A 23,984-nucleotide genomic window follows, 5' to 3' on the forward strand; every position below is an offset into this window, starting at 1 on the left:
AAAATATCAAAAGAAACAAAAACAATTTTCCTACTTTTTCGGAAACAGCTGACTTTCTTGCAAGTTTTTGCAAAATGTTGTTCGATAACTTTCTGCAATTTTTCTTGCTTGAGAGAGTAAAATTCACTGAGAGAAGTTGTTGGAACTTGACCTCTTATTGTGTCATGTCGTAAGTAGGGTTACGTTAGCCGACTTTTAGGATTATAAAAAATATTCCTGACATGATTGATACTATATACATACCGTCTCCTGAAATGCCAGAGACACAAACCTCTGACGGTTACGTTTTTGAACTTTGCAGAAAACATTTACATAAATTACACTGCTCAACAAAATTGAAAAAGTTGAACGTTTCAACCGAAGTTGTTGTTGTTTCTAAATGAAATCGGCGAGCTATTTTCAAATCTGGTCACGGTTTTTCTCCATCAGCTCTTGTTCTTGAGATATAGCTCAAAATCGGTTTTTACTATTTTAACCAGAATTTCGTTATTTTCGGATACAAACAAATATTTTATTGCGGGTTTTTCGACACTAATATATTAAGAAGATGTTATACGCTCGATACAAAACATTTTTTGAAATAATTATGGCGAATATATATCAAAAAATATAGAAAACATACGATGAATTTTGTAAAAATTGCATATTTTGAGTACTTTAAGCTGTAATTACGTCATCGGGGGAAGTCATAGGAACTTCATATGGCATTCCGGATATGCTCAGGGTGTCTACTATATAGTCCTGTATTCAAAAATATAATATAAATATCATAGCGCCCACGATTCGCCCATAACCTAGAAATCGTCGGGGCTATATCTCTGTAACCAATGCAAATCTTCTTTTGACCTCTAAAGCAAATTTGTAGATAAGAACAAGAATAAAACATTTGGAGAAATAATGAACTCGAAAAACTACATTTATTCTCAAATTTCAAAATATATCTAAAAAATCTATAATTTATATACATATCGCACCATATCTCCAAAACTGTTAATTTTTTCTTAATGTTTTCTCTTGAAAAAATGTTCGCTTTAATACACAACTCTTCAGAACATGCCATTGTTGTAAAATGCCTCCATCACGTCGTTTTCAGCATATTTTTCAACGACGATTTAATAAATATGTCAATAATGTGGTGAAAACAGAAATGTGTGAGCAGTGTTTGAAATAGGTCTTGTAAAATACCGCTGAAACATAATGAAATAAGCATTTTAGAGTTTCAGAATGTTCTGAAGAATTGCTGAAAACATTATTTGGATTATTTTTGCAAAAGGTTACTTGGTTCAATTCCCAATAGTTTAGCTGATAACGACCAGAATTCCAGAAACTATGTAAAATTTTCTATATTTTATCGATTTTGATGCCCTATATGAAGTTTTTCTTTGGTAGTCTGTTCAACAGATAAGTTCTACAAGTTTAGGGCTACTATATTGCTAAAGACAGCAAGGCTAAATTCCTATTCCTTTCTGATATAAAGGCCTCATAAATGCAAAAAAGTGTAGTTTTAGCCCGGTTTAGATGAGGCCCAACTAGGACAAAACCCAACTAGGGTTTTTGTAGTCTAATTATGTACTTTCAAAAAATCCATACTAGAAGTTGTTTGCATTTTCAGTGTTGCATAGTGTTATCCGCCGATAGCCATCCGTCTACAAAACTGTATTCTTACATATTTTATTGGTGTTGGATTCCAAAAATTAAGAGAACTTAAGAAAATTAGATTATAATTATGCTGAAGACCGTCTCTTAAAAAAAACTTAAAATTTATAAGAAAATTTTGGACTCAAATCGGGTTAAAGCGCTACTCAATAACTTTGAAATTTGTATCACAGATAGGAATCGTCGTGAACATAAAATATAAGTTTCCATAATTCCATGATATAGGGTTTGAAATATCAAAAAATCGGAAGGTAGAATTTTGGTCAAAACACGTAATAGTTCTTGCACATATACAGTTAGACAACAGATGTATTCCAGAGGCCAACATCGTAAAAAATTGCATATTAATTGTTCGTTTATGGCAACAAATTATGTTAAAACTATACGGTTTTTTGTTCACAACTCTTGCTGTTGGTCCTCAAAACGATATTCCGTCAAAATATCCAAAGTTTATTTACGATTTATAAATATACGGCCAAAAACAAGAATTAACTGATAGATGGAGGTGACAATAAATGTATTGCAAAAACTACCAAATCTTCTGTTTTTTGGAGAATTACCAAAGTTATGTTCCTTAATGAGTTGCCTATCTACTTTGGACATTCATTGGAGCATCAATGAGCTTAGTTAAACCAAAATTTAAGACTCGGTATGTTACACTCTAAGACTCTAAGGGTACTGGTATTAAATCTTGATCTTTCGTGGGAGGACTTTTTTCGAGTTTTTTTCTTTAACTGGACCCAAAAAATTATAAGAGATTATATCAGGAGTTTGGCCCGATGTATTTATCAGTTTAGTTATATAACATCAGCAACTTACAAAAACAAGATTAATGTGTTATGATCTGGCCTTTGGATTGGTGGTATTTGAACGTGTTTGAGCTTTTTGGATCCGTTTTACCGACTTTCAGGATAATGACTATTAAATATTTTCTAATGATGTCAGTGGGGATGTCTTCCCAATCATTATTATGTCCGTGAACCCGTGCAATACTTTTTTGCTTGGTAAAAAAAATAGTACTCAAAAATTCTTGTAGGCCTTTCAAAATAATCTATTTTCCCTATAGTGTCCAGAGGTGTTTCGATGTTTTCAAAGCCCTCCACGACGGCTTTTATTATCACTGAACTTTATCATATTCAATACTGTTAGTCCAATATTAGCCGCAAGAGTCATAAAAATGCATGACTACAAAATTTGTCAAAAATGATTGGTTCCTATGTAGTACATTTATTGTCACCTCAAAGTAGTAGGTAATTCTTATTTAAGTCCGTATTTGTTACAAATTGCAAATAAACTTTGTATATCTCGACGGAATATTGTTTTGAGGACCAACAGCAAGAGTTGTGAATAAAAAACCTATAGTTTTTACATAATTTGTTGCCATAAGCGAACAATTAATATGATTTTTTTTACAATTTTGGCCTTTGCAATACATGTGTTATCAAACTGTAAATAATAATCAATTTCAATGCATATGCAATAAATATGGTGAAACAGTAAGGCCAGGGGCTGGTTTCTTGCTCTATGAACATTTGAAATATTTGCCCGCTACTTGTGGTGATTTTTGACGTACAAAAACCACTGTTTGAGCAGGAATGTCAACTGTTTTAAGGTAAAAATCTCTACAGACCTATGGTGCGTATGTGGCTGTAGCGATTTTTACCTCGAAACAGTTGGCATCCTTGCCCCCGATATGGTATCGAGAAGCATTTTTGACTACGTCCCTGGTCTTGTTGTTGTAGTTTCAGGTTTTAAACATACTTTATGATAATTCTGCCAACCTATTGAATAGCCAATGTTCACTTGAATGAGAAAATGCCACATTTAATTATTTACCACATTTACAGCTAATATTGATTTATTGGTAGATTTGAAAATTCATTTAACATTATTTCCAATAATAAACCCCGACCAGATAGCCTAAAAGAATAATTAAAACGTTAGTATTATCAAGCATTGTTTGTGTATTAATACAATGTACCATTGCCCAGCTCAGGGTACACATGGAGCAACACATCGTTGAGTTCTTATGCAGCAGCATCCAATCTCTTTTGGCGTTCCAACAATCTTCGCTCTCTTTCGAATTCCTTCATACGTAGTACATAATCCTCAAATTCACATGTCATGTATTCATGTTTCTCATGATGACACTTGTAGAGGAATGGAAATACATCGGCGCGGCAAGCGCGATATTTCAACAATTTATCGGCACAGTAGTCGCGATCCTTCAATGGGAGTTTTGCCGAAATCATTTCCTCTGTGGTTGCCTTCATAACACGCTCCTTGCGATTTGGTGCTCCCAAGAGAGGATCGAACGTGGGAACACAATCTGGTCCGGGCGTAACATCGGGATGGACAGCTCGAGCGTATGTGTTACCCATTACAAACTAATTGAAGTAATTCACAGCGGTTAAATGAAAATTACCAAAATTTCGATCCAATGTCGGTAAATTACGTAAATTTTTCGCTAAAATGTTTGACAACACCATATGTTAAAAGAGTTGACAGTGACAGAAAGCAGCTGTTGGTGCAAACGTCGAACATTAATAGGGTGATGGCAACTAAATGAAGCACGTCAGCGTGCTTAGCGTATACACGGCGTAAAACGATTTTTGGTCAATACCCTAAAATTACGTTAGCATAACTAGGCGTTTACACCAGACAATTTGTCTTAAAATACAACTCTGATTTACTAACATGTACATACATTTGTCAGCTGTCCATAATTTTTAACAATTTTTTGACATTTTTGTAAAAATAAGTGACGATTTTTATTCATAATTTTGCAGTTGTTCCCGACAACTACGTCACAAAGGTTTTTGACAATCAATACATGAACTCAACTGTCCTGTCATGTGTAAACGCGGGTTAAAGAAACGGTACAATAATTTATTGATTGAAACCATGATGGAATTAATAAGATGACCCTAAAACTACAACAACAAGATGCGTGTTCCAGAACCTGCAAGAATCTACAAATTTTTACTACGATAACAATTTTGGTAATGTACCTTGATAAATGCGCCATGCGCCCAGCTTTGATTTAGATACTTTTCTCTTTCTTGTTCACAATGTACATCATTCTCGAACTGGTTTTAAGTTGACATGACTGATGAGATATGATGTCACAATATTTGTTGGAACAATCATTAGAAGAAGTGACAAAACTAACTAATAAAAACAATAAGTGTATATTTATTAAGTGTATAATGTGACGGTATTTTAAGTATATTTTGCAGTGATACAGTGTTTTTGTGCGTTACAATATTTGAGTTGCAGAATACAAAAAATAATACATCTGGTTCCACTTTGTCGCTTCTGTTTTTTTCATTTACACTTTTGTGCTGCAAACAATAAAGGTCACAAACTTTTGGACTTCGTGGTATATAGTATGTGGATGTTGTAATGAGACTTTGGGAAATAAACTCATTGCTCTTCGTCTGTTTTGCTACAAAGAAACTAGTTTTTAACACTTTTCGCATGGATGGATGATAATTGTTTTTATGCGAGAAGAGGGTTCAAAAAGCACATACACACTATAATAGTGGCAACCAAAAACCAAACCAACAACAAAGGAAAGGAATAGTGTTTAAATGGAAAACAACAAAAACATCATATTGCGATGAGGAAGTAACAAACCATCAACAGTAGCAGTCTATGTATATTCCAATGTAGTTATAGGTGTCCAAGTCCCGACATTGTATTACCTATCTTGCCAAAAAGGTGAATCATATCAAAAACATGTCTTCGTCAATTAAAGTAGCTGTCAGGGTTCGTCCCTTTAATTCGAGGTAAGAACTGGTGTACATAAAAATGAGAGTATATAAAAAATTAATATTATCTATTATCAAAATTTCTTCTACATATATGAAGGTATTAGGCTAAAGTGCTAAAATGCTGTTTTCATTAGAGCTTTTTCCACGTTAACCTTTATGAGGATTTATTTTGAAACATTCCCAAAGGAATTGATTTGTAACCGAATGAATTCATATGACAAATATTTGACAAAATTTTTCTTATCTTTTGCAATTATTAATTCCTCTTTAATCTATGTTCAAAACAAGCTATGAGTATTGAATCAATTGAATTGAATTGTTGTAGACATTTGTTTTTAGAGTAAATTATCTTGTTTTTTTTTTTAACAAAATGTATTATCCCACCATACCATTGCCATCGAAAACGATATCGTTTTCGAATTCCCGATGGTTTTGCGGATATTTTGTTCGAGAACGACACACGAGAATGAATTGAAAACGATTGAGTCGTCGCTCAGTTTGTAGCAGGAAATCCTTCGATTTCGAATATCGTTAATAAATTATATGCGAATGGTTAACGATAGTTTTTACGATAATGGCGAAAAACATTTTTGGTGGAGTTTCTTGAGGTTTCTGTTATGTGCCTTTTTCGTCTTTATTTCTGCGTTATGTGCCTGCAATTCGATGTGTAACTGTTGATAGATAGTCTTGTGTTTGGAAACCTACCCATATGTTGTCTTTATCAACGCATTTTGTTTATATTATACAGGGTGTTTTTTTAAGCCCGATAGAACTTGAAATTGTAAAAAATAACACAAAAAATTAAATTGTAATCAATTTTTTTTTTATTCGAAAGATCAATACGTGACATTAACATTTGAAAATGATTTCGGGCATATGGGCACCGCGGCTGTTCTTGACGAAGTGCATTCTGGACGTCCAATTTTTGGCCACTTTTTCGAGCACTGCTGGCCGTATGTCACGAATAACACAAACAATGCTGGCCTCCAAGGTAGCAATTGTTGCTGGTTTATCAGCATAAACCAAAGACTTCACGTAGCCCCACAGGAAATAATCGAGAGGTGTCAAATCGCACGACCTTGGAGGCCAATTGACAGGTCCACTTCTTGAAATCAACTTATCGCCAAATTTTGATTTCAATAAGTCGATGGTTGCGTTCGCCGTGTGGCACGTAGCGTCATCCTGTTGAAACCACATCTCCTCCGGATCACTGTCATCCATATTTTCAAACAAAAAATCATTGATCATGGTGCGGTAACGATCTCCATTGACCGTAACGCGAGCTCCGGCCTCATTTTTGAAGAAATAAGGTCCGATGATGCCACCAGCGTGAAAACCGCACCATACGGTGCATTTTTCTGGATGTAATGGAGTCTGTAGGGTCTCTTGTGGATTGGTCTCACTCCATATGCGGCAATTTTGCTTATTAACAAACCCGTTAAGCCAAAAATGCGCTTGTTCAGATGGACGATTATGTACGCCATACAAATGACGAAGTCGTCTATAAGTTGCGCGAATCGACGACTGATTTTCAAAGTAGATTTTTATAATTTCGTAGCGTTGTTCAAGCTTGAGTCTATTCATGATGATTTGTCAGAGTTACTGAAACAAATAAAAAAAAAGTTTCATCAAAATTTAATTTTTTGTGTTACTTTTTACAATTTAAAGTTCTATCTAGCTTAAAAAAACACCCTATACGTAGCATTTATATCGAAATTATTTGAAAAAAGCAAATGGGAATTTTTTTACAAACAACATAAAATTATTGTTTGAAACAAAAAAAATTTTCAAAGTAAAAAATGTTTCTTGAAACAATTTTTCTTGTGAAGAAAAAATATTCACCAAATATTCGAAAATGAAATCGTTTTCGAACTTTTGACAAACAAAAGAACAACGTGCCTGTGTACAGACGAAAAACATCTGCCAAACATTCGACAGTGATAGTCCTTTTCGAAAGTTGTGCCGAACATTCGAATAATACCAGCAACTGATATGGGGGGCAATTCCAAAAAAATGTATTTCTTTGCCTACACTATCGAAAAAACCGTTGCCTACTATCGAAAATACATAATATCACTTTCGAATTTTTGTGGTGAACATTCGAATAATATCCGCACTTGGCATGGGGGGATGTTCCACTTTACATCGACGGTTTTTTTAAAAGAAACAAAGAGAAACGTTTCGCTCTTACGTATATGGGATTTTACTGTTGTTATGCTACTATGTCATGTTTTCATGAATATCTGATTGTAGCCATGACATACAATCATCAACGGCATGTCAAAAAGCAACAACAATGCCCGCAAGATTAAATATTGTGATACTCCCAAGTTTCACGAGATTAAAATGGGAATGCCGCAGAGCGGAGTACTATCCCTGATTTTATATAACATCTATCTTGTAAATATCCCAAGTCCGCCACGATTAAGTGGGGTACACACGATCAGTTTTGACTGTCGATTTTTTGGAAATATCAATAAATGTCAAACTGTCCAGGAACAACAAAATATTTTGTGGTTGCCTGATGACTGACAAAAATGAACGGCCACACTGGAAAGCAAACGATTATTTGAGCAAACTGACAATCAAAACTGGAGGAGACTTGTTGCTGTAACAGTATTTATGTATATGTTTGTACGTTCGTTTACTTGATTAATTTGGCTCTGGGTCTATCTCCAGTTCTAAGAATGTGGCCGTTCCGATGGGATATAACCACAGATCCACTGGAGTTTGTAGGTGTAGTGTGTCATGCGGGCCTGTGCTGCATGCTGGGCAGATGCTTTGCATGGTGGCGTCGACCGATACCCTACAGGAATTTAGACGGCTGCACCACCCCGAGCGAGCCAAAACTACTCTGATTTGTCGTGCCAGCTGACACGATGGTTATGTATGGCAAACTGCGGCTCTCCGCTAATTCTAGTAGGGGCGTCCTCACTGACCGTGCAAAACGTAGAGCAAGAATTTGCTCAGCCAGCACCCTCTGGTCGTTTCCGAGAATCGAATGACATAAACCAATTGATATAAAAATATTCCAAGTACATATATGCACCTACATCAGGCAAAAGTAGTCATGAAATTGGTGCTTTATACAAGGAAATCGACGATTTATTAAGTGTGACTTTAACACTAAAATAGGAGCAGAAAAGTGCCAAGGTATTACAGAAAAATATGGTCTAGTCGAAAGAAATGAAATAGGTTATAGGCTAATTCATTTTGTCAAGGGCATAAAATTATAGTAACAAATACCATGCTCTGTCTTCCCCAAGAAGACTAGATAGAAGAGACAATATTGTGAGTAATCAAATAGATTTTGTAATATGAAATACTTAACATATCCAGGCGCGGATGTTCCTTCACACAAAAATTGCCACAAACGTAAAACGAAAGATTCGCCGAAAACTCAATGTAGTAAAAATTGAAAATACTACTTTTAAAGCGCACAAATAAATCAAGAAATGAAAAACGTAAATACTGAAAACATTGACGTCTTGTGGAACGCAGTAAAATTTAAGTCCCTAGCGGAAGATAATCTCGAATACCACAAAATATCAAAACAGAATCAGTGGATGACATAGGATATTCTCAATTTGATGGAAGGGAGTCGAAAACATAAAAACTTAAGCTATGAACTGTGTTGGAAACTAAAAAGGGAAATCAATCAGGGTGTATACCGCAAAACTCCCTCAGAAGTACTATGTAATAACAATGATCATTTTCTTGGTGTAGATGAAAATAAGACTATCTGGAGAGACGATATAAACAATTTTTTACAGATGACAACAACAACAGACGCCACAACCACAACAAATATGTGTGATTTACAATAAATGAACTGTGGAAGTGTGTGGATTTGTAGGAGAGTACTCAAAATTCCTTGGGCAGTCCATGTGACAAATGCCGATGTACTAAGAAGATACACTCCAAAGAGAACTTATCTCAGTTATAACACACACTATTGCTCTGTTCCAGAACCTACAAGAAGCTACTATTTTTTACTACGATAACATTTTTTCCTTTATATTATCGAACAAAATAGTAAAAATTAGAAGATTCTTGCATTGCTGGAACAGACGGTATGACTAGCACACTAGCAATTTTAGTATGTGCTGGCAGGGTTTTTTTGAGTCATTGGGACATTATACCGTTGTAAACAACCCGATACATGATTGGAGGAAATGATGGATGATCAACCAGAAACTTATCTCGCTAATTTTCCGTTTTAGTTGGTGCCGTTAGGGTTTCTAAAAGCTTTTAGACTATTGTCTCAGGAAGTGTGGACTTGTTGAAAATATGTCAAAATAAACTTTACTTTTTCCGAATTTTTCGTGGACTGATATATTCCATATTCAAACCCGATCTATATCTGGTCTGTTCCAGAACTGCAAGAATCTAATAATTTCTACTATTTTTTTTTGGTAACATAAAGGAAAAGTTGTTATCGTAGTAAAAAATAGTAGCTTCTTGCAGGTTCTGGAACTGAGAAATGATGTGAACAGTTTGGACCACATCGATCATCAGTGTGTTTATATTCCTACAAAAAAAGTTTGTTTTGGCGTACTAGATTCTCAACTATTCTTATATCGCACCTTTTCAACAAACCGGTAGTAACTCAAAATTTCTTATTTTTTAGTAGATGCAAAAAAACTCTTGATACATTACTAGTAACTCCGTAGACATGAAGAGTGGCATAACGGAATTTTTATTAAAGATTAGACCAAATAATGGAAGATTTTAAAAGTGGGTGGATTTGAGCAGTATTTATCGTTTTTTAACAAAAATTGAAAATGTCAAAATTTGTCCTACTCATTGGAATAGCCTTCATATATCAGAAAAGTTAAAGTGTTCACTAGAAGATTGACACGACACATGCAGACATGACACAGTTTTTAATCGTCTTCAACATAAAATTAGTTGTATTTTGTTAATTCTTCATGCATATTGTTTCCTATAGGGAAGAGGATATGGGTGCAACATGTATTGTGGAAATGGAGAATAAGAAATCTCGCCTTTACAAGCCTAAGCAACAAGCTCAACGTGATGCTGGTCGGGAGAATTATCACGATTTCACATTTGACTACTCTTATTGGTCTTTTGACAAAAATGACGAACATTTTGCCACACAGGAACAAGTCTATAACGACTTGGGGACTGATGTTATAGACTGTGCCTTTCAGGGTGAGTTTGGGAAGGAATTGTTGCTATTCCTAAAGAGGAATTTCTAATGAAGTTTTTTTATAGGTTACAATGCCTGTGTCTTTGCTTATGGCCAAACGGGCTCGGGAAAAACATTCACCATGATGGGAACTCCCGAAAATCCTGGCCTTATACCGAAAATATGTTCGGAACTTTTTGCACGAATGCGTGTGGGCCAAGAATCTGGGACTGGCTATAAGACACATGCTAGTTATTTGGAAATTTACAATGAACGCGTGAAAGATTTACTTGGGCCCCAAACAAGTGGTCACGGTTTAAGAGTTCGTGAACATCGAACAATGGGTCCGTATGTGGAGAATTTATCGCAACATTCTGTAGCCGACTTTGATGAGATCCAGGAATGCATTACACGTGGCAATATACAACGCACAACAGCCAGTACCAACATGAACGATACCAGTAGTCGTAGTCATGCGATATTTACCATCACTTTCGTTCAAGCCGGTTATATGAATGATATGCCGAGTGAAACAGTATCAAAAATACATTTAGTAGATTTGGCCGGAAGGTAGGTTGTTTGTTATCTTAAAAGGCAAACCCATGTCATGGATTTGAAAAAATATGTCTTGTTTTAGTGAAAGAGCCAATGCCACTGGAGCTACTGGACAGCGCCTCAAAGAGGGAGCACACATAAACAAATCTTTGGTTACATTGGGTAGCGTCATTTCAGCTTTGGCCGAACAAAGTAATTGCAGTGCAACCAATGGCAGTTCTTCAAAGCGTGTCCTTTATATACCCTATAGAGATTCCATATTAACGTGGCTGCTTAAAGATAGCTTGGGCGGCAACAGTAAAACAATTATGATAGCAGCATTATCGCCTGCCGATTGTAACTACAGTGAAACACTTAGCACGCTGCGTTATGCCAATCGTGCCAAGAACATCATTAACAAACCAACTATAAATGAGGATCCAAATGTTAAACTCATTCGAGAATTGAGAGATGAAATTAACAAACTGAAGGCTATGCTTTCTGGCGATATTGTAAGTATCTTCTTCATATAGATATCTCGCAGATTTCTCGGCTAATCTTTAAATTGTTGTACATAATAGCAAACTCTGCAGCCATCTCTTAAGATGTTAGAAGACTTGCAGAAAAAGGAAGCCCAAGAGAAAGTCCTCACCGAAGAATGGACTGAAAAGTGGAAAGAAGCCCAATCCATTTTGCAGGAGCAAAAAAGTTTGGGACTGCGAAAATCGGGTGTAGGCGTTGTTTTGGATTCTGAGATGCCACATCTTATAGGCATTCACAACGACATTACTACCGGCGTAACACTGTACAGTTTAAAGGAAGGCGAAACATCTATTGGCACCGACGAAGCTGAAATACCACAAGACATTGAGTTAAGTGGTGATGGCATACGCTCACAGCATTGTAGTATTATTTTAAAAGACGGTATATGTACTCTGCATCCACGACCCTTGGCTCAATGCTGGTTGAACGCACATCTCATCGATGAACCTACAAATATATCTCAAGGTGACATAATATTACTAGGTCGCACGAATATTTTCCGTTTCAACAATCCCACAGAGGCGGCTCGATTACGCAAGGAGTACAATCGTTCTCAGTTGGATATGTCACGCCTCTCTCTCATAACATCATCGCGGGAAAACTTGCTGACCTCGAGTTTCTGCTTAGACGACGACTCAAACTCTTCGATGAGCGGTAGTCTAATATCCTCACCACTCAAGAGAAGCGACAAACAATATTATCCTACAAAGCCAATGTCACGCGACGATCCCGAACTACAGGATGAAAATCGTAAAATTTTAGAAACGATCGAGAATGCATTAAAGCAATTGAATATTGTGAGTAGTCTTGGGACGGAAGTAAATGTTCTCATCTTTAATTGGTTTCATTTCTTAGGAGCGTGTTCAAATGCACGATCAGTACAAGACTAAAGTACAAAAATTGACCGAGGAACTTAAACGCCTGGAGAAAGAGGAAATGAATAGTCTGGAACTATTAAGGTGTCGTGAAGAGGAGCTTCTAGCCCGTAAGGATATGTTGCTTTGGGAAAAGAACAATGAGAAAGTACAGGTACAATCTACGCACACCTCATTGCAGAAACATGTATGTTTGTATGTAATGTACTGGTTTGTTTGTGTCGTTCTAGATTGATATTGTGTGTAGACAAATTTCCGCGTTACAAACTCAGCTCGACTCTAGAAAACGTGATTTTTCGGAGTATGTAGCAAAAGAGTTGCAGGAGCTTCAAGATTGTGGAAAATTGGACGAGGTTAGTGTAGAAAGATAGCTGTTTATGTGTCATATGTTGTATGCAAAATTTGTCGTAATACTGCAAACATACATTTTCTTATGTTTTAGATTGGAATCAAAGTGGATACAACAACTCCTTTGACCGATGACCTATTATTACAAGCTGCGGATTCTCTTGACTTGTTCGCTTCTCAGTTCATTAAAGATACAGTGAAAAGAAATGTAAAATATTCGCTATACCTGTATCTAGCTGGTTAATTGATCGATATTGATTTCTTCTCCCCTTTAGAATGAAGATATACGACGTCTGGATGAACAAGTTGCCGAAAAGGAATCTATGCTTAATTCCAGCACTGCCAAAATTGCTCAAGTGGACGAGAATCTCTTACAAATCGAAGAAGAGTTGCAGTCTTTGTTGTCAGAACGTAAAGAAAAGGAGATGGAGAATGAAACATTAAATATGAAAAAGGAGAGGTAGCTTTATTATATATCAGTAACTATTATTCGTACACGTTTATCTTTCTCATTCTCTTTGATCAGTTTACAATTGCAATTAAACAAAAGATGCACCACTGATATGAATGTTCAGACGGAAATTGATGTATCACATTCGGAAACATACGAAACCACATGTGACACTTTCCATACGGCCCAAACGAATTGTTCTAATCTAGGATCACCCACAATTGCAGAAGACGACATTACCCCCCTTAGCAATTGCACGCTATCATCTGGAGAAATTGAGGACGATGACACCATCTCTGATTCTGGTATGAAGAAATCGAAAACATCTTCACCGACATCATCGACCACTAACAGCACAGAACCAAATTCTAAAAGTAGTGTGGCAAGTGGTAGTGTAAGAAGATCATTGGCGGCTGTGCCCGACGCTGTTATGAGTGACAGTGGCGTTTGCTTGGATTCTGTTAGAAATGTTAATTTACTGCAGACTGGAGGTGATGCAGTGGCCAACGGTGGTTGTGATGTCGCCCTGTGTAATTCGGATGATGAGACAGGTTCATGTTCATCATGTGAAATGAATACCAATGCCGATGGCATGCACTCGAACTGTCCCATGCATAATCTTCGATGTAAGATTGCTGCCCAAAAAGCATTGATAATGAAAAATCTGGAAATGAATGTCAACAAAGCCGAATTGGATGAACAAATAGCCGAATTGCAAGAACTTCAAAAACGTTATGTCAAAATGGAGAAACATGCCATGGAACATGCCAACAGCATGGATGATCACCACCTTTGCTGCCAGACCATGCAGGAATACGATCAAAATGACGAAGACAATAATGAGAGTAATACCCAAACATCGTATCTCTCAGTGTCAAATATGACGAGATCATGGCCCTCATCTGTTAGAGATGATTTTTGTAAGTTATTATTTGTGGTTGTCTTTTTACGTAATCGTGCATGAATTTTCTCATTATTGTTCCTACAGCTGAGACTGAACAAATTATTACTGTGCCCACGTTTGTAGTAAGAGGAGCGGGAAAACAAACGCATTATGAATATGAAGTTCGCATAGTTTTGCCAGATGGAAAACTGAATATTTTACGACGTTACAGTCGTTTTAGAGAACTACATATGAGCATGAAGAATATTTATGGAGCCAAGGTATGTACGCCTAATCGTGAGGTACCAAACGCTTTGTTTTAACCATCTTAATGTCATTTTATAGGTTGCAGCATTACCCTTTCCACGTAGGGAATTGTTTGCTTCGAATAGTGAGGCTGTTGCAAAACATCGACGTCGTTTACTAGAGCTTTATCTGCGGCGCTTGTTCGTGGTTTGTTCCAGAATACCTCAAAGTCCTATTTATGAGGGCCCTGGAGGACAGGGGCTAACACGAACAACTTTGGCCCAACTCTCGCCTTTCTTCAAAAAGGGGCTCTTCGAAAACGGCAGGCACGGGACGGGATAATAGTTACCCTACTGCTAAATTATCTCTTACCTACAGTGTGTCTTCTCATATATTTTTATTATTTGTTAAGTTATATGTCACAATCATGAAATGAATGGCGGAGCCTTCATTAGATCCCGCATTCCCCACTCGTACATTGCAGTTGTTGTAAACTAAAGCGTTCATCCAATTAGATTTAATTAGACAGCAATCCTATTGCCTAATATTGATTATCCCTTGTTGGTTTAATGACAGTTTATCTATCCATCAAAGATGATCAACGATGATGAATGAATAAGGTTAATGTTTAAAGTATTTTATTTCGTTTTGTTTCATTTAAATGTAATATGCAATAAATATTTGTGTATGTTTGTATAATTTTACATTTTACAAAAAAAGAAAACATGGAATACCTTTTGTTATTAGAGAGGGTTGACTGACTGGTTGTTATCCTTAGATTAGATGGAGTGTCTGTTAGTTCTCTACATCTCCACAGGAAGTTGAACGAAATTACCTCTTCCGTCCTCCATTTGTTGGTATACTTGCATATGCATATATACATCTATTTAGTATAATAAATTGTTATGAACACACACACACAGACATTTTGTGACCTAGTTAAGAGCATATCGAAACGTGTAATCAAATACGACTAACAATAATTGTACATGATTCTTAGTTAAATATTTTTACGTTATAGGCAGTCTAATTATATACATATATTTTGAAGGAAAAATATACATCTCTGTTAGGATCATACATTCGACGCCAAACCAGACATGATTTTCTTTTTCTTAATTGAGGCAAAACATGAGCAGCTGCCAATATTCTTACAGATGCCTTAAAAATATTTCCGTTTTTTTTAAGTAAAAAGTTTATAGAGACCACTGATTCAATAGGTAGGATTGAAAGTTTAGCAGTAGATGAAATACTGATTAATTAGAAATAGAACTTTGTAATGTAGGCAAATTAAAAAAAATAATAATAATCACTTAGATTAGGTAGTTAGTTATATTGTCCTCATGTACATAGTAACCACTTGCATTAACTTTTTTCTTATATTTTCGTTACATGTGATCTTCACAAGTGAAATGTTACAATCCCAATATGTGATAAATATTACAATCCATTTATGATGACAAGCTGTATATTTATGTTTGCCTACAAATATTTACCATTAAACATTTCGTATCCTCTGTTGTGTTGTCCCAGCTAGTAATGGAGTTTAAAGGAATTGTATTGTATTATTATTTACTATTTTAATAAGTTATTTAATTTGTTTAAAAGTATTACATTCTCTCGCCACATTCGCTTACCAGTGCACCCCATTTAACACTTACTTTAACGTGTACATACCTAAGGCGCAGTGTTTTTAGATTAAGCTTAAAATGGTTTATTAGTTTCTAGAGCAAGCTTCAGAAGTACAATATAACTTCTCCAATATTGTTGATATTTTTCGAATCCTAATCAAATTTGTATATCTATAAATATAGTGCAATAAATAATATTTACATAAGTTATAACAATTTCGTGTATACGTACAAACAACAAATTCACTTGGCGATAAAACGAAAGACGTCTATGAATATGTAGGCTGTACTAGTTTTGTACAAAAATATAACGAATATGATTTTTATAGATTTTATGCGTTTTATTTTTCTTAATGGGGGAATACTCGTTGAGAGAAGAGAAACTTTGAGAACAAATTATTCTCTAAAATGTTTGAAATGAAAAAGCCAATTATAAATCAAAGTTAAATTGATTTGGATCTAAAACAAGTATTTGGGACAAATCATTTATTTTACAGATATTCAATGGAATTGAGAACGCGTCTTGTTGCATTTATGAACTCGAGAAACTGTCTATAAAATGGCATACTGCATTTATGAAGTCAAGATGATGTCACATGAGGCGTCATGTTGCGTTTATGAAGTCAGCCATTGTTTTTAATAGAAGTTCTAGCGTTTTTTTTTCATTTTACTCGGTAACTCCAAGAGTACGTTCATACTATCACTTATTAACATGATAATGACTCTATCTTAATTTATTGGACAGTCGTTTCCACACATTTTCCGTTAAATAAATCGAGACAAAGTAATATGCGGTGGTATAAATATATAAATAAATAAATTATAGTTGTTTTAATAGGATATTAAAACAACGACTGTGGTATTAAGCCTGACTATTTTGAAAACCAAAATAGAAGTCGTCATCCCAAATAAAAAAACGCCAACCCTCCTAATTGTGAGACCGGGCACTGTCGAAATGCTGTTTATTGCTGTAGTATGCAATACCAACAAATTAGTTATGTATATGTTTTTCGCTGAGAATCAACGAACGCATAGCAGTGGGAAAGATTTAGTTTTGTTTGCAAGTGAAGTTGCTCAAGTTTAGATAGTGCCAAAGAAAATCTCGATCGGAGTGTTTCTTTGCAAACGTATCTATTTGAGCGGGCAATTGGCACTTGGGTATAAAAAGTTTCTTGTTGAAAAACAAGAAACACGGGAACTGATGAAGATCTGTGGCGAGATCTGAAACTATAGTCTTCCCTGCCTTACCCTTGGTAAACATCGTCAATTTTTTCCCACTAATAAATTATAGTTGTTTTAATAAAATATTAAAACAACGACTTTGGGATTAAGCCTGACTATTTTGAAAAACAAAATAGAAGTCGTCATCCCAAATAAAAAAAACGCCAACCCTTCTAAATCGAGACAAAGTAATATGCGCTGGTATAAACACAGCCTGATCGGTGCTATATCTCTGAAACTAATGCGAATCTTGTCTATGCCTATGCAGCAAACTTGTAAATAAGAGCAAGAAGAAAGTATTTGATGGAAGAAAGAACTCGAAAAACTGTGTCTACTGCCTCAAATTTTATAAAATAATTTTTTATACGTTTTAGTTTGGCTTGAGCTCAGTAAATTAAAAACATTTTATTTTGTTTTTAATAGTATGTATTTCATTTTCCGATATTTCGGTCGTCACCGACAACCATCATCAGGGATTTAATCTTTAAAAAGAACAAAGTACATTTGCTATATAAAAATATTACCAAAATTTGTTTTTTAAATCAATAATTACATTTGTTTTACTTTGCAGTCACTAGAAATAACTTCATCTTTTCACAAATATTCTTCCACTAAACTTTTTGATATTTTTCTATCAAGTTTCTATAGATTTGTGCACAGTGGTCTGTGTCTGTATTGTAATTCATCCGTGTAAACTTAGTTTAAGTTCGAAGATGGGTTATAGCGGTCCACTCCTCACGGTATCTCCCCCACAAAAGTTTGACAAATTTGTGCGTACGATAACTCTAGATTTGGTCCATACTTTGCACATCGTGAAATTTCTACCAGACTTAGATCAGGTTCCAATATGGACTCAATCGGTCCACAGCTTCGGGTACTTCCCACACAAAATTTCGGTTCAAAATTTCAATTTCAGTTTAGGACCTGCTCTCTAATTACTTTAATCTTTGTTGAAGCAACTTACATTCGCTGCCTCAACTACGACGGTAAAAGTTTTTTCAGTCCGAAAGGTGTAAAAATCCTAATGGCACCATTTTAAGTGGATGCAGATAACTCTCGAACAGATCAACCGATTTGGTCCAAAATTTGGCCTTTGTCATATTTTGTCCAAACTTAGTTTCAGTTCGAAGACGGGCAATACCGGTCCACAACTTCCGGTACTTCCCCCCAATATTTAAAAATGTCACTAAAATGGAATGCACGATATCTCTTCAACTGGGTAAACAATTTGGTCCAAACCTTGGAAGTTTAACTTCTTGGAGTTTAACTTCTAAAATTGCCCATGTCGGTCGTGTCCTGTTCAACAACAACAACAACATGTATATCGATGGTGTTCGTTGTGGTCCTGTTTACAGCGATATTATGTTTTCCGTGGACAAATCCATCTTGCTGGCATACTGGTCCAAAAGTTATGACTTCCATGACTTCCAAAACAATGTAAGTATCTCCTTCGGAACACTTTTAAACATTAATCCTAATCCCCATTTTTGTCGTAAAGTTCAAATTTCCAAAAAGGGCCACAAAATTCTGAAAATACCGTAAATACATTTGATCTGTCCGTAGATGAAAGTTTCAATTCCCATAGCCTGAGGGTATATCTCTGCCAGCAAAGCCGACTGATACTTTTTTACTTCCCAATATACCAAATCAAAAATAAAAAGAAATAGGACTTGAGAATAATATTATTGGTCTGTTCCAGAACTGCAAGAATCTACTAATTTTTACTATTTTTTCCGATAACATAAAGGAAAAAAATAGAAAATTCACAATCAATTTTTAACAACTTTTACGTACAGAAAATTTTCGTAAGCCTGCCTGAAAATTATTTGCATACACATTTTTGTTGATTGGCATTTGTTGATAAATAAGTTTTCGTAAAAACATTTTGTTGTATTTTACATCGTTTTTTTAGTTTTTATGTGATTAAATGCAAGGCATATTTATACAAGGTAGAAGTGACAATCAGCTGTATTCTTACTTTTTTTGTAAATTTAGTTTTCAAAATGTAGTAGGGTCTACTCATGAAATTTGAAATTTGCTACCATAAAATTCTTCTATTCACCGTAAACGTGTAACAGCAATGACCTACGACAGTTCTGTATGCTTTATATTTACAGTTTGATTCAAATTTGTACTATTCTAGAGGATTTTCAAAATGTATTTATGTTTTTCCTGAACAAATTTTTGGAACGACCCTATCAATATTTATCTTTGACAATTAATTTTCAATAACAACAATGTTGTTTTTGTAAATTTGTTAGTTGTTGTAATTCATGCATTTACCTTATATGAATATGCCTTGATTAAATGTATATCCGCGTTGTGTTAACAAATATGCTCTGTTCCAGAACCTGCAAGAAGCTACTATTTTTTACTACGATAACAATTTTTCCTTTATGTTATCGAAAAAAATAGTACAAATCATGGTATATGTAAAGAGGTAGATTTAAATGAAAAAAATCTATAGAACCCTTGTTTTTCTTGAATTCCTAAAACTTCAAAATAAAAGCAACAATTGGGTTTGTTTACAATGCATTTTTTGAGCATTTTATAAAAAACGCGAAAAATGAATGAAGAGTTAAGTTTTCTCCACATAATCGAGTTGTGAATATGATAAACTGATTGTTTCAATGCAAATCTCACCAATTTCTTCCATACAAATGGTCTAAAAACAATTTTAAAAATCATTGAATTCGATTGTTTTTAAAATTGTTTGGCATATTATTCAAACACCACACACACATACACACAGTTTGTTTATATTGTTTTGAAGTTTTAGGCTTACTCGAATGAAAAAAATTTAAATTGACATAAAGCTTTGGCTAACCTTTCTTATTAAACCATGGTACAAATTAGTAGATTCTTGCAGTACTGGAACAGATCAATAATTAAAATACATGGTCTGTAATTTTTACTATTTTTTCCGATAACATAAAGGAAAAAATGTTATCGTAGTAAAAAATAGTAGCTTCTTGTAGGTTCTGGAACAGAGCAATAATTAACACAACACGGACACCTTAAAAATATAAAAAAGTTTGAAAAGACAAAAAGTGGCGAAACTACGAATAATGATATAATTGACATTCATATATCAGGAAAAATGTCTAAAATTGTCTTTTCCATTTCAAAAAAATCAAAAATATTTTTTGATACTACATCAATGATTTTTGGTACATAGATTAAGAAATAAATCAGCATTCCAAATCTGTTTTCGCTACTAACTTTGATCGTTGCGCGCAAAAGATATGACCGTTTTAATTATGATAATAAGAAAAAATTCTAAAAAAATCGCGGCTTAATATAATTAGCTGTTATATCTTATTATCGTTAACTGAATTCGTACCCTTTGCGATGATGCAAAAATTAATCGCAAAGTCTCAATGGATTCGCGAAAAATCAAATTTGTTAAAAAATGTCATGTATTTACACACATATTTTCGAAAAAATAGCGCTCATAGTTACGGAAAATATATAAAAAATTATAACAGCATCCAGACATTATGAGGAATAAAATGATACCTAAGTTTTGAAAGTTGGAGCTATAGTATTCATGTTATTTGCAAAAATACAAAGAAAATATTACGAAAAAATTAAAATCATATTTTTTTAATTTTATTTTTTTATCGTTTTATAGGAAAAGTTGGAGAAAAAATGTTTGAGTTCTTCGGCATTTTCATAAAAATTTCACGCTATAATGATGATATTCCGTTGTAACAAATTTTTCGCTTATAGTTTTCCTATTGGATAATATTATTAGAACATTATATTAAATCACAAGGAATTCCAATTGTGGCATAACGTTAAAATAATGTTATATTGAATATTACAACATTTGAGACGCATATAAACCGCGTAATTATGGAAATGACATGATGCGCATCCGATTTTCCAACACAGCGAATCACTCCCTTTTATTTGATGTACAGTTTGTCAAATTCTATTTGGCGACCACGATGTAGCATCTGCTGCATTTAAGGGTGCAAAATACAGTAAAATGGTCATAATTTCCGCGAAGTTCATTTACATTTTATGCGCATCCGATTTCAATAATCACCATTAAAAAATACATCCTTCTATACCGTTTCAATGCGATCCATCAAGAACCGTGGATGTAGCGTCGCACTTAATTTTTAGAAAAAATCTATTATATCTCTGGATTAGCGATAGTTTTGAAATATCTGTTTTCGCGCAGTTTAAACACGCGTATCGATGTATTTATTTAAGTAGAACTGACACATCCAAAACGCGTTTTAATATGTGATATTTTCAAAATAATTTTTTGCAAGTTTTCGAAATTTGAGGGGTATCATATCCGCCGATCTAGTGGGTGGATTTTTACGCGTCGTGGCTTGTTAGATTCAGAACGTAAAAAAACTAAATTTACGCGAGTTTCCACGGAAATCCAATGACGTTTGTAAATTTTAAACCAAAAAAATAGGTTTTTGTGAAAAATTTACGCACAAAAATTTCGTGTTTAGACGCAGATTACTGTGATCCTGTGAGGGCTACACCCTCATGTTATACATTAAAAAATGCGAAATCGCGAGTACTACAATCTAATAATAAGCTTTTAGGGAAATCCCGCTGCGCGTCCCGATTAGAGCAAAAATTCAAAAAACCCCATTTTTCAGGTTTCAAAATGTCAGCATCCGTTTGAGGTAGATACAGTGGATATATTAAAAAATCATACATTAGAAACTTCAACTCTGAAGTGTGCTCTTTAACTTTTCCTTTGAGCATTAAGCTCTACATTGTGTTGTAAAACCACTAATTGGAAAATAACGTAATAAAACTCGTTTATTTCAACTATTTTTTCCGATTTTTTTACATTAGTACGACCACAGCTTCCGCTCAAATTATTATTTTAAGAAACCCCTCGGTGAATCGGGCTAAAACAGTTTATTTTGCCGAAATGCGGTCAAAAGTTATGATATAGTAAAACTGATCGCGAGTTACAATACCCCATACCTCAGTTTCAACATAAGTTAATTTTCTACAAAAAGCTTGATATATGTTCCCCTAAGGGACACGAGAGATTTCTCTTATATCAATAAGTGCACGCCGCTAAATATTGGTTTAATGATATGTTGTATAAAAGTCACATTCATTAAAGACGGTTCGCTAAAAATCGTATAAAAATGCGAAACAATTACGAGTATAAAACAAAAAAAAAAAAAAAAAACGTAACTGTAAATATACAATTTTTTTCAAAAATATATATTTGACAACATCCCATTGTCAAAAATGATTGCATATGTACGTGTACCTAATTGTAAATAAATATACATATGTATGTGTGCATGTCGGTTACATTTATAATTTTAATGAAGTAAAAACTTAAACTTGAGACCGAAAATTCTGTACATATGTACATAATGGGTTTGAAGAAGAGACGTCTGTTCACAAGTCTGCAGTCTTCGTCTGAACCGCCATATATTTCCAAAACGATTTTATAATTATTAAAAACGTACAAATGTAAATAAACAAATGTTGTTTTTGTTTTTCATGTCATACTCTTGACATGGGGGTTTGATTTGAAAGGTTAACTTACAGAAAATACCAGAGATAGGAGTCCGAAATTACAAATGATGTTACCTTTATTGTTGTACCATGTAATGTTTTCATATCTAATGCTCTGTTCCAGAACCTGCAAGCAGCTACTATTTTTTACTACGATAACATTTTTTCCTTTATGTTATCGGAAGAAATAGTAAAAATTAGTATATTCTTGCAGTACTGGAACAGACCATTAATTATTTTTATTATACTTAAATCAGTAATGACCTTAATTTAAATTAAAAAATTAACAATTGGTCTGTTCCAGAACTGCAAGAATCTACTAATTTTGACTATTTTTTCCGATAACATAAAGGAAAAAATGCTATCGTAGTAAAAAATAGTAGCTTCTTGCAGGTTGTGGAACAGAGCATTAGATATGAAAACATTACATGGTACAACAATAAAGGTAACATCATTTGTAATTTCGGACTCCTATCTCTGGTATTTTCTGTAAGTTAACCTTTCAAATCAAACCCCCATGTCAAGAGTATGACATGAAAAACAAAAACAACATTTGTTTATTTACATTTGTACGTTTTTAATAATTATAAAATCGTTTTGGAAATATATGGCGGTTCAGACGAAGACTGCAGACTTGTGAACAGACGTCTCTTCTTCAAACCCATTATGTACATATGTACAGAATTTTCGGTCTCAAGTTTAAGTTTTTACTTCATTAAAATTATAAATGTAACCGACATGCACACATACATATGTATATTTATTTACAATTAGGTACACGTACATATGCAATCATTTTTGACAATGGGATGTTGTCAAATATATATTTTTGAAAAAAATTGTAAACTTATGATTGCCCAAGGTTACCTTTTTTATTGTACCATGTTTAACTATTGGTCTGTTCTATAACTCCATCCGTGCTTTTTGCAGGTTCTGGAACAGAGCATATATGTATAGAAGTAAAATAAAATTGATTTATTTGCCGTTTTATTGATTTATTTCACCATATTTGTATGAAAAAATGGTTGAAGATTGGTATTGAGACTTCTTTGGACCTATAAAACTTTTCCCCGAAATGTGTCAGCACTGGTCCACGTTTTGGATTGCCCCTCATAGAACGGTACCGTCCGATTTTCGGGAGATTTCAA

The 23,984-nt window shown here is 34.4% G+C and overlaps 2 protein-coding genes across 4 annotated transcripts; one reads left to right on the forward strand and one right to left on the reverse strand.

The window, feature by feature from the left end:
• Nucleotides 1-3,479: 3,479 nt before the first annotated feature.
• On the reverse strand, nucleotides 3,480-4,180 carry ND-B18 (NADH dehydrogenase (ubiquinone) B18 subunit). Its single transcript, XM_073988530.1, has 2 exons — nucleotides 3,638-4,180; nucleotides 3,480-3,576 (listed from the first exon to the last, which is right to left on the reverse strand). Exon 1 carries the CDS (start codon nucleotides 4,035-4,037, stop codon nucleotides 3,684-3,686), a length of 354 nt encoding a protein of 117 aa, XP_073844631.1. The 5' UTR covers nucleotides 4,038-4,180; the 3' UTR covers nucleotides 3,480-3,576; nucleotides 3,638-3,683.
• A 549-nt stretch (nucleotides 4,181-4,729) lies between these two features.
• Nucleotides 4,730-15,188, forward strand: Klp98A (kinesin-like protein 98A). 3 transcript variants are annotated; one of them, XM_073957203.1, is made up of 13 exons: nucleotides 4,732-4,910; nucleotides 5,016-5,447; nucleotides 10,384-10,607; nucleotides 10,671-11,154; nucleotides 11,222-11,630; nucleotides 11,700-12,458; nucleotides 12,517-12,690; nucleotides 12,767-12,889; nucleotides 12,979-13,092; nucleotides 13,160-13,344; nucleotides 13,411-14,255; nucleotides 14,324-14,499; nucleotides 14,564-15,188. In XM_073957203.1, exons 2-13 carry the CDS (start codon nucleotides 5,398-5,400, stop codon nucleotides 14,804-14,806), a joined length of 3,786 nt encoding a protein of 1,261 aa, XP_073813304.1. In that variant the 5' UTR covers nucleotides 4,732-4,910; nucleotides 5,016-5,397; the 3' UTR covers nucleotides 14,807-15,188. The 3 variants fall into 3 exon arrangements, with proteins under 3 accessions (XP_073813306.1, XP_073813304.1, XP_073813305.1); XM_073957204.1 differs by having other exon boundaries at nucleotides 4,786-4,873; XM_073957205.1 differs by lacking the exon at nucleotides 12,767-12,889 and having other exon boundaries at nucleotides 4,730-5,447.
• The last annotated feature ends 8,796 nt before the right edge of the window (nucleotides 15,189-23,984 follow it).

Source organism: Musca autumnalis, unplaced genomic scaffold, assembly GCF_047663935.1.
Source record: "Musca autumnalis isolate F117 unplaced genomic scaffold, ASM4766393v1 scaffold_5, whole genome shotgun sequence".
Taxonomy (NCBI): domain Eukaryota; kingdom Metazoa; phylum Arthropoda; class Insecta; order Diptera; family Muscidae; genus Musca; species Musca autumnalis.

Excerpts from the sequence above, each read along its gene's own strand:
- ND-B18 (XM_073988530.1), bottom strand. The coding sequence starts at position 4,037 with ATGGGTAACACATACGCTCGAGCTGTCCATCCCGATGTTACGCCCGGA.
- Klp98A (XM_073957203.1), top strand. The coding sequence starts at position 5,398 with ATGTCTTCGTCAATTAAAGTAGCTGTCAGGGTTCGTCCCTTTAATTCG. Across the intron at positions 11,155-11,221 it reads TTAGTAGATTTGGCCGGAAG|TGAAAGAGCCAATGCCACTG; the intron begins GTAGGTTGTTTG and ends GTCTTGTTTTAG. Across the intron at positions 12,691-12,766 it reads AGAACAATGAGAAAGTACAG|ATTGATATTGTGTGTAGACA; the intron begins GTACAATCTACG and ends GTGTCGTTCTAG.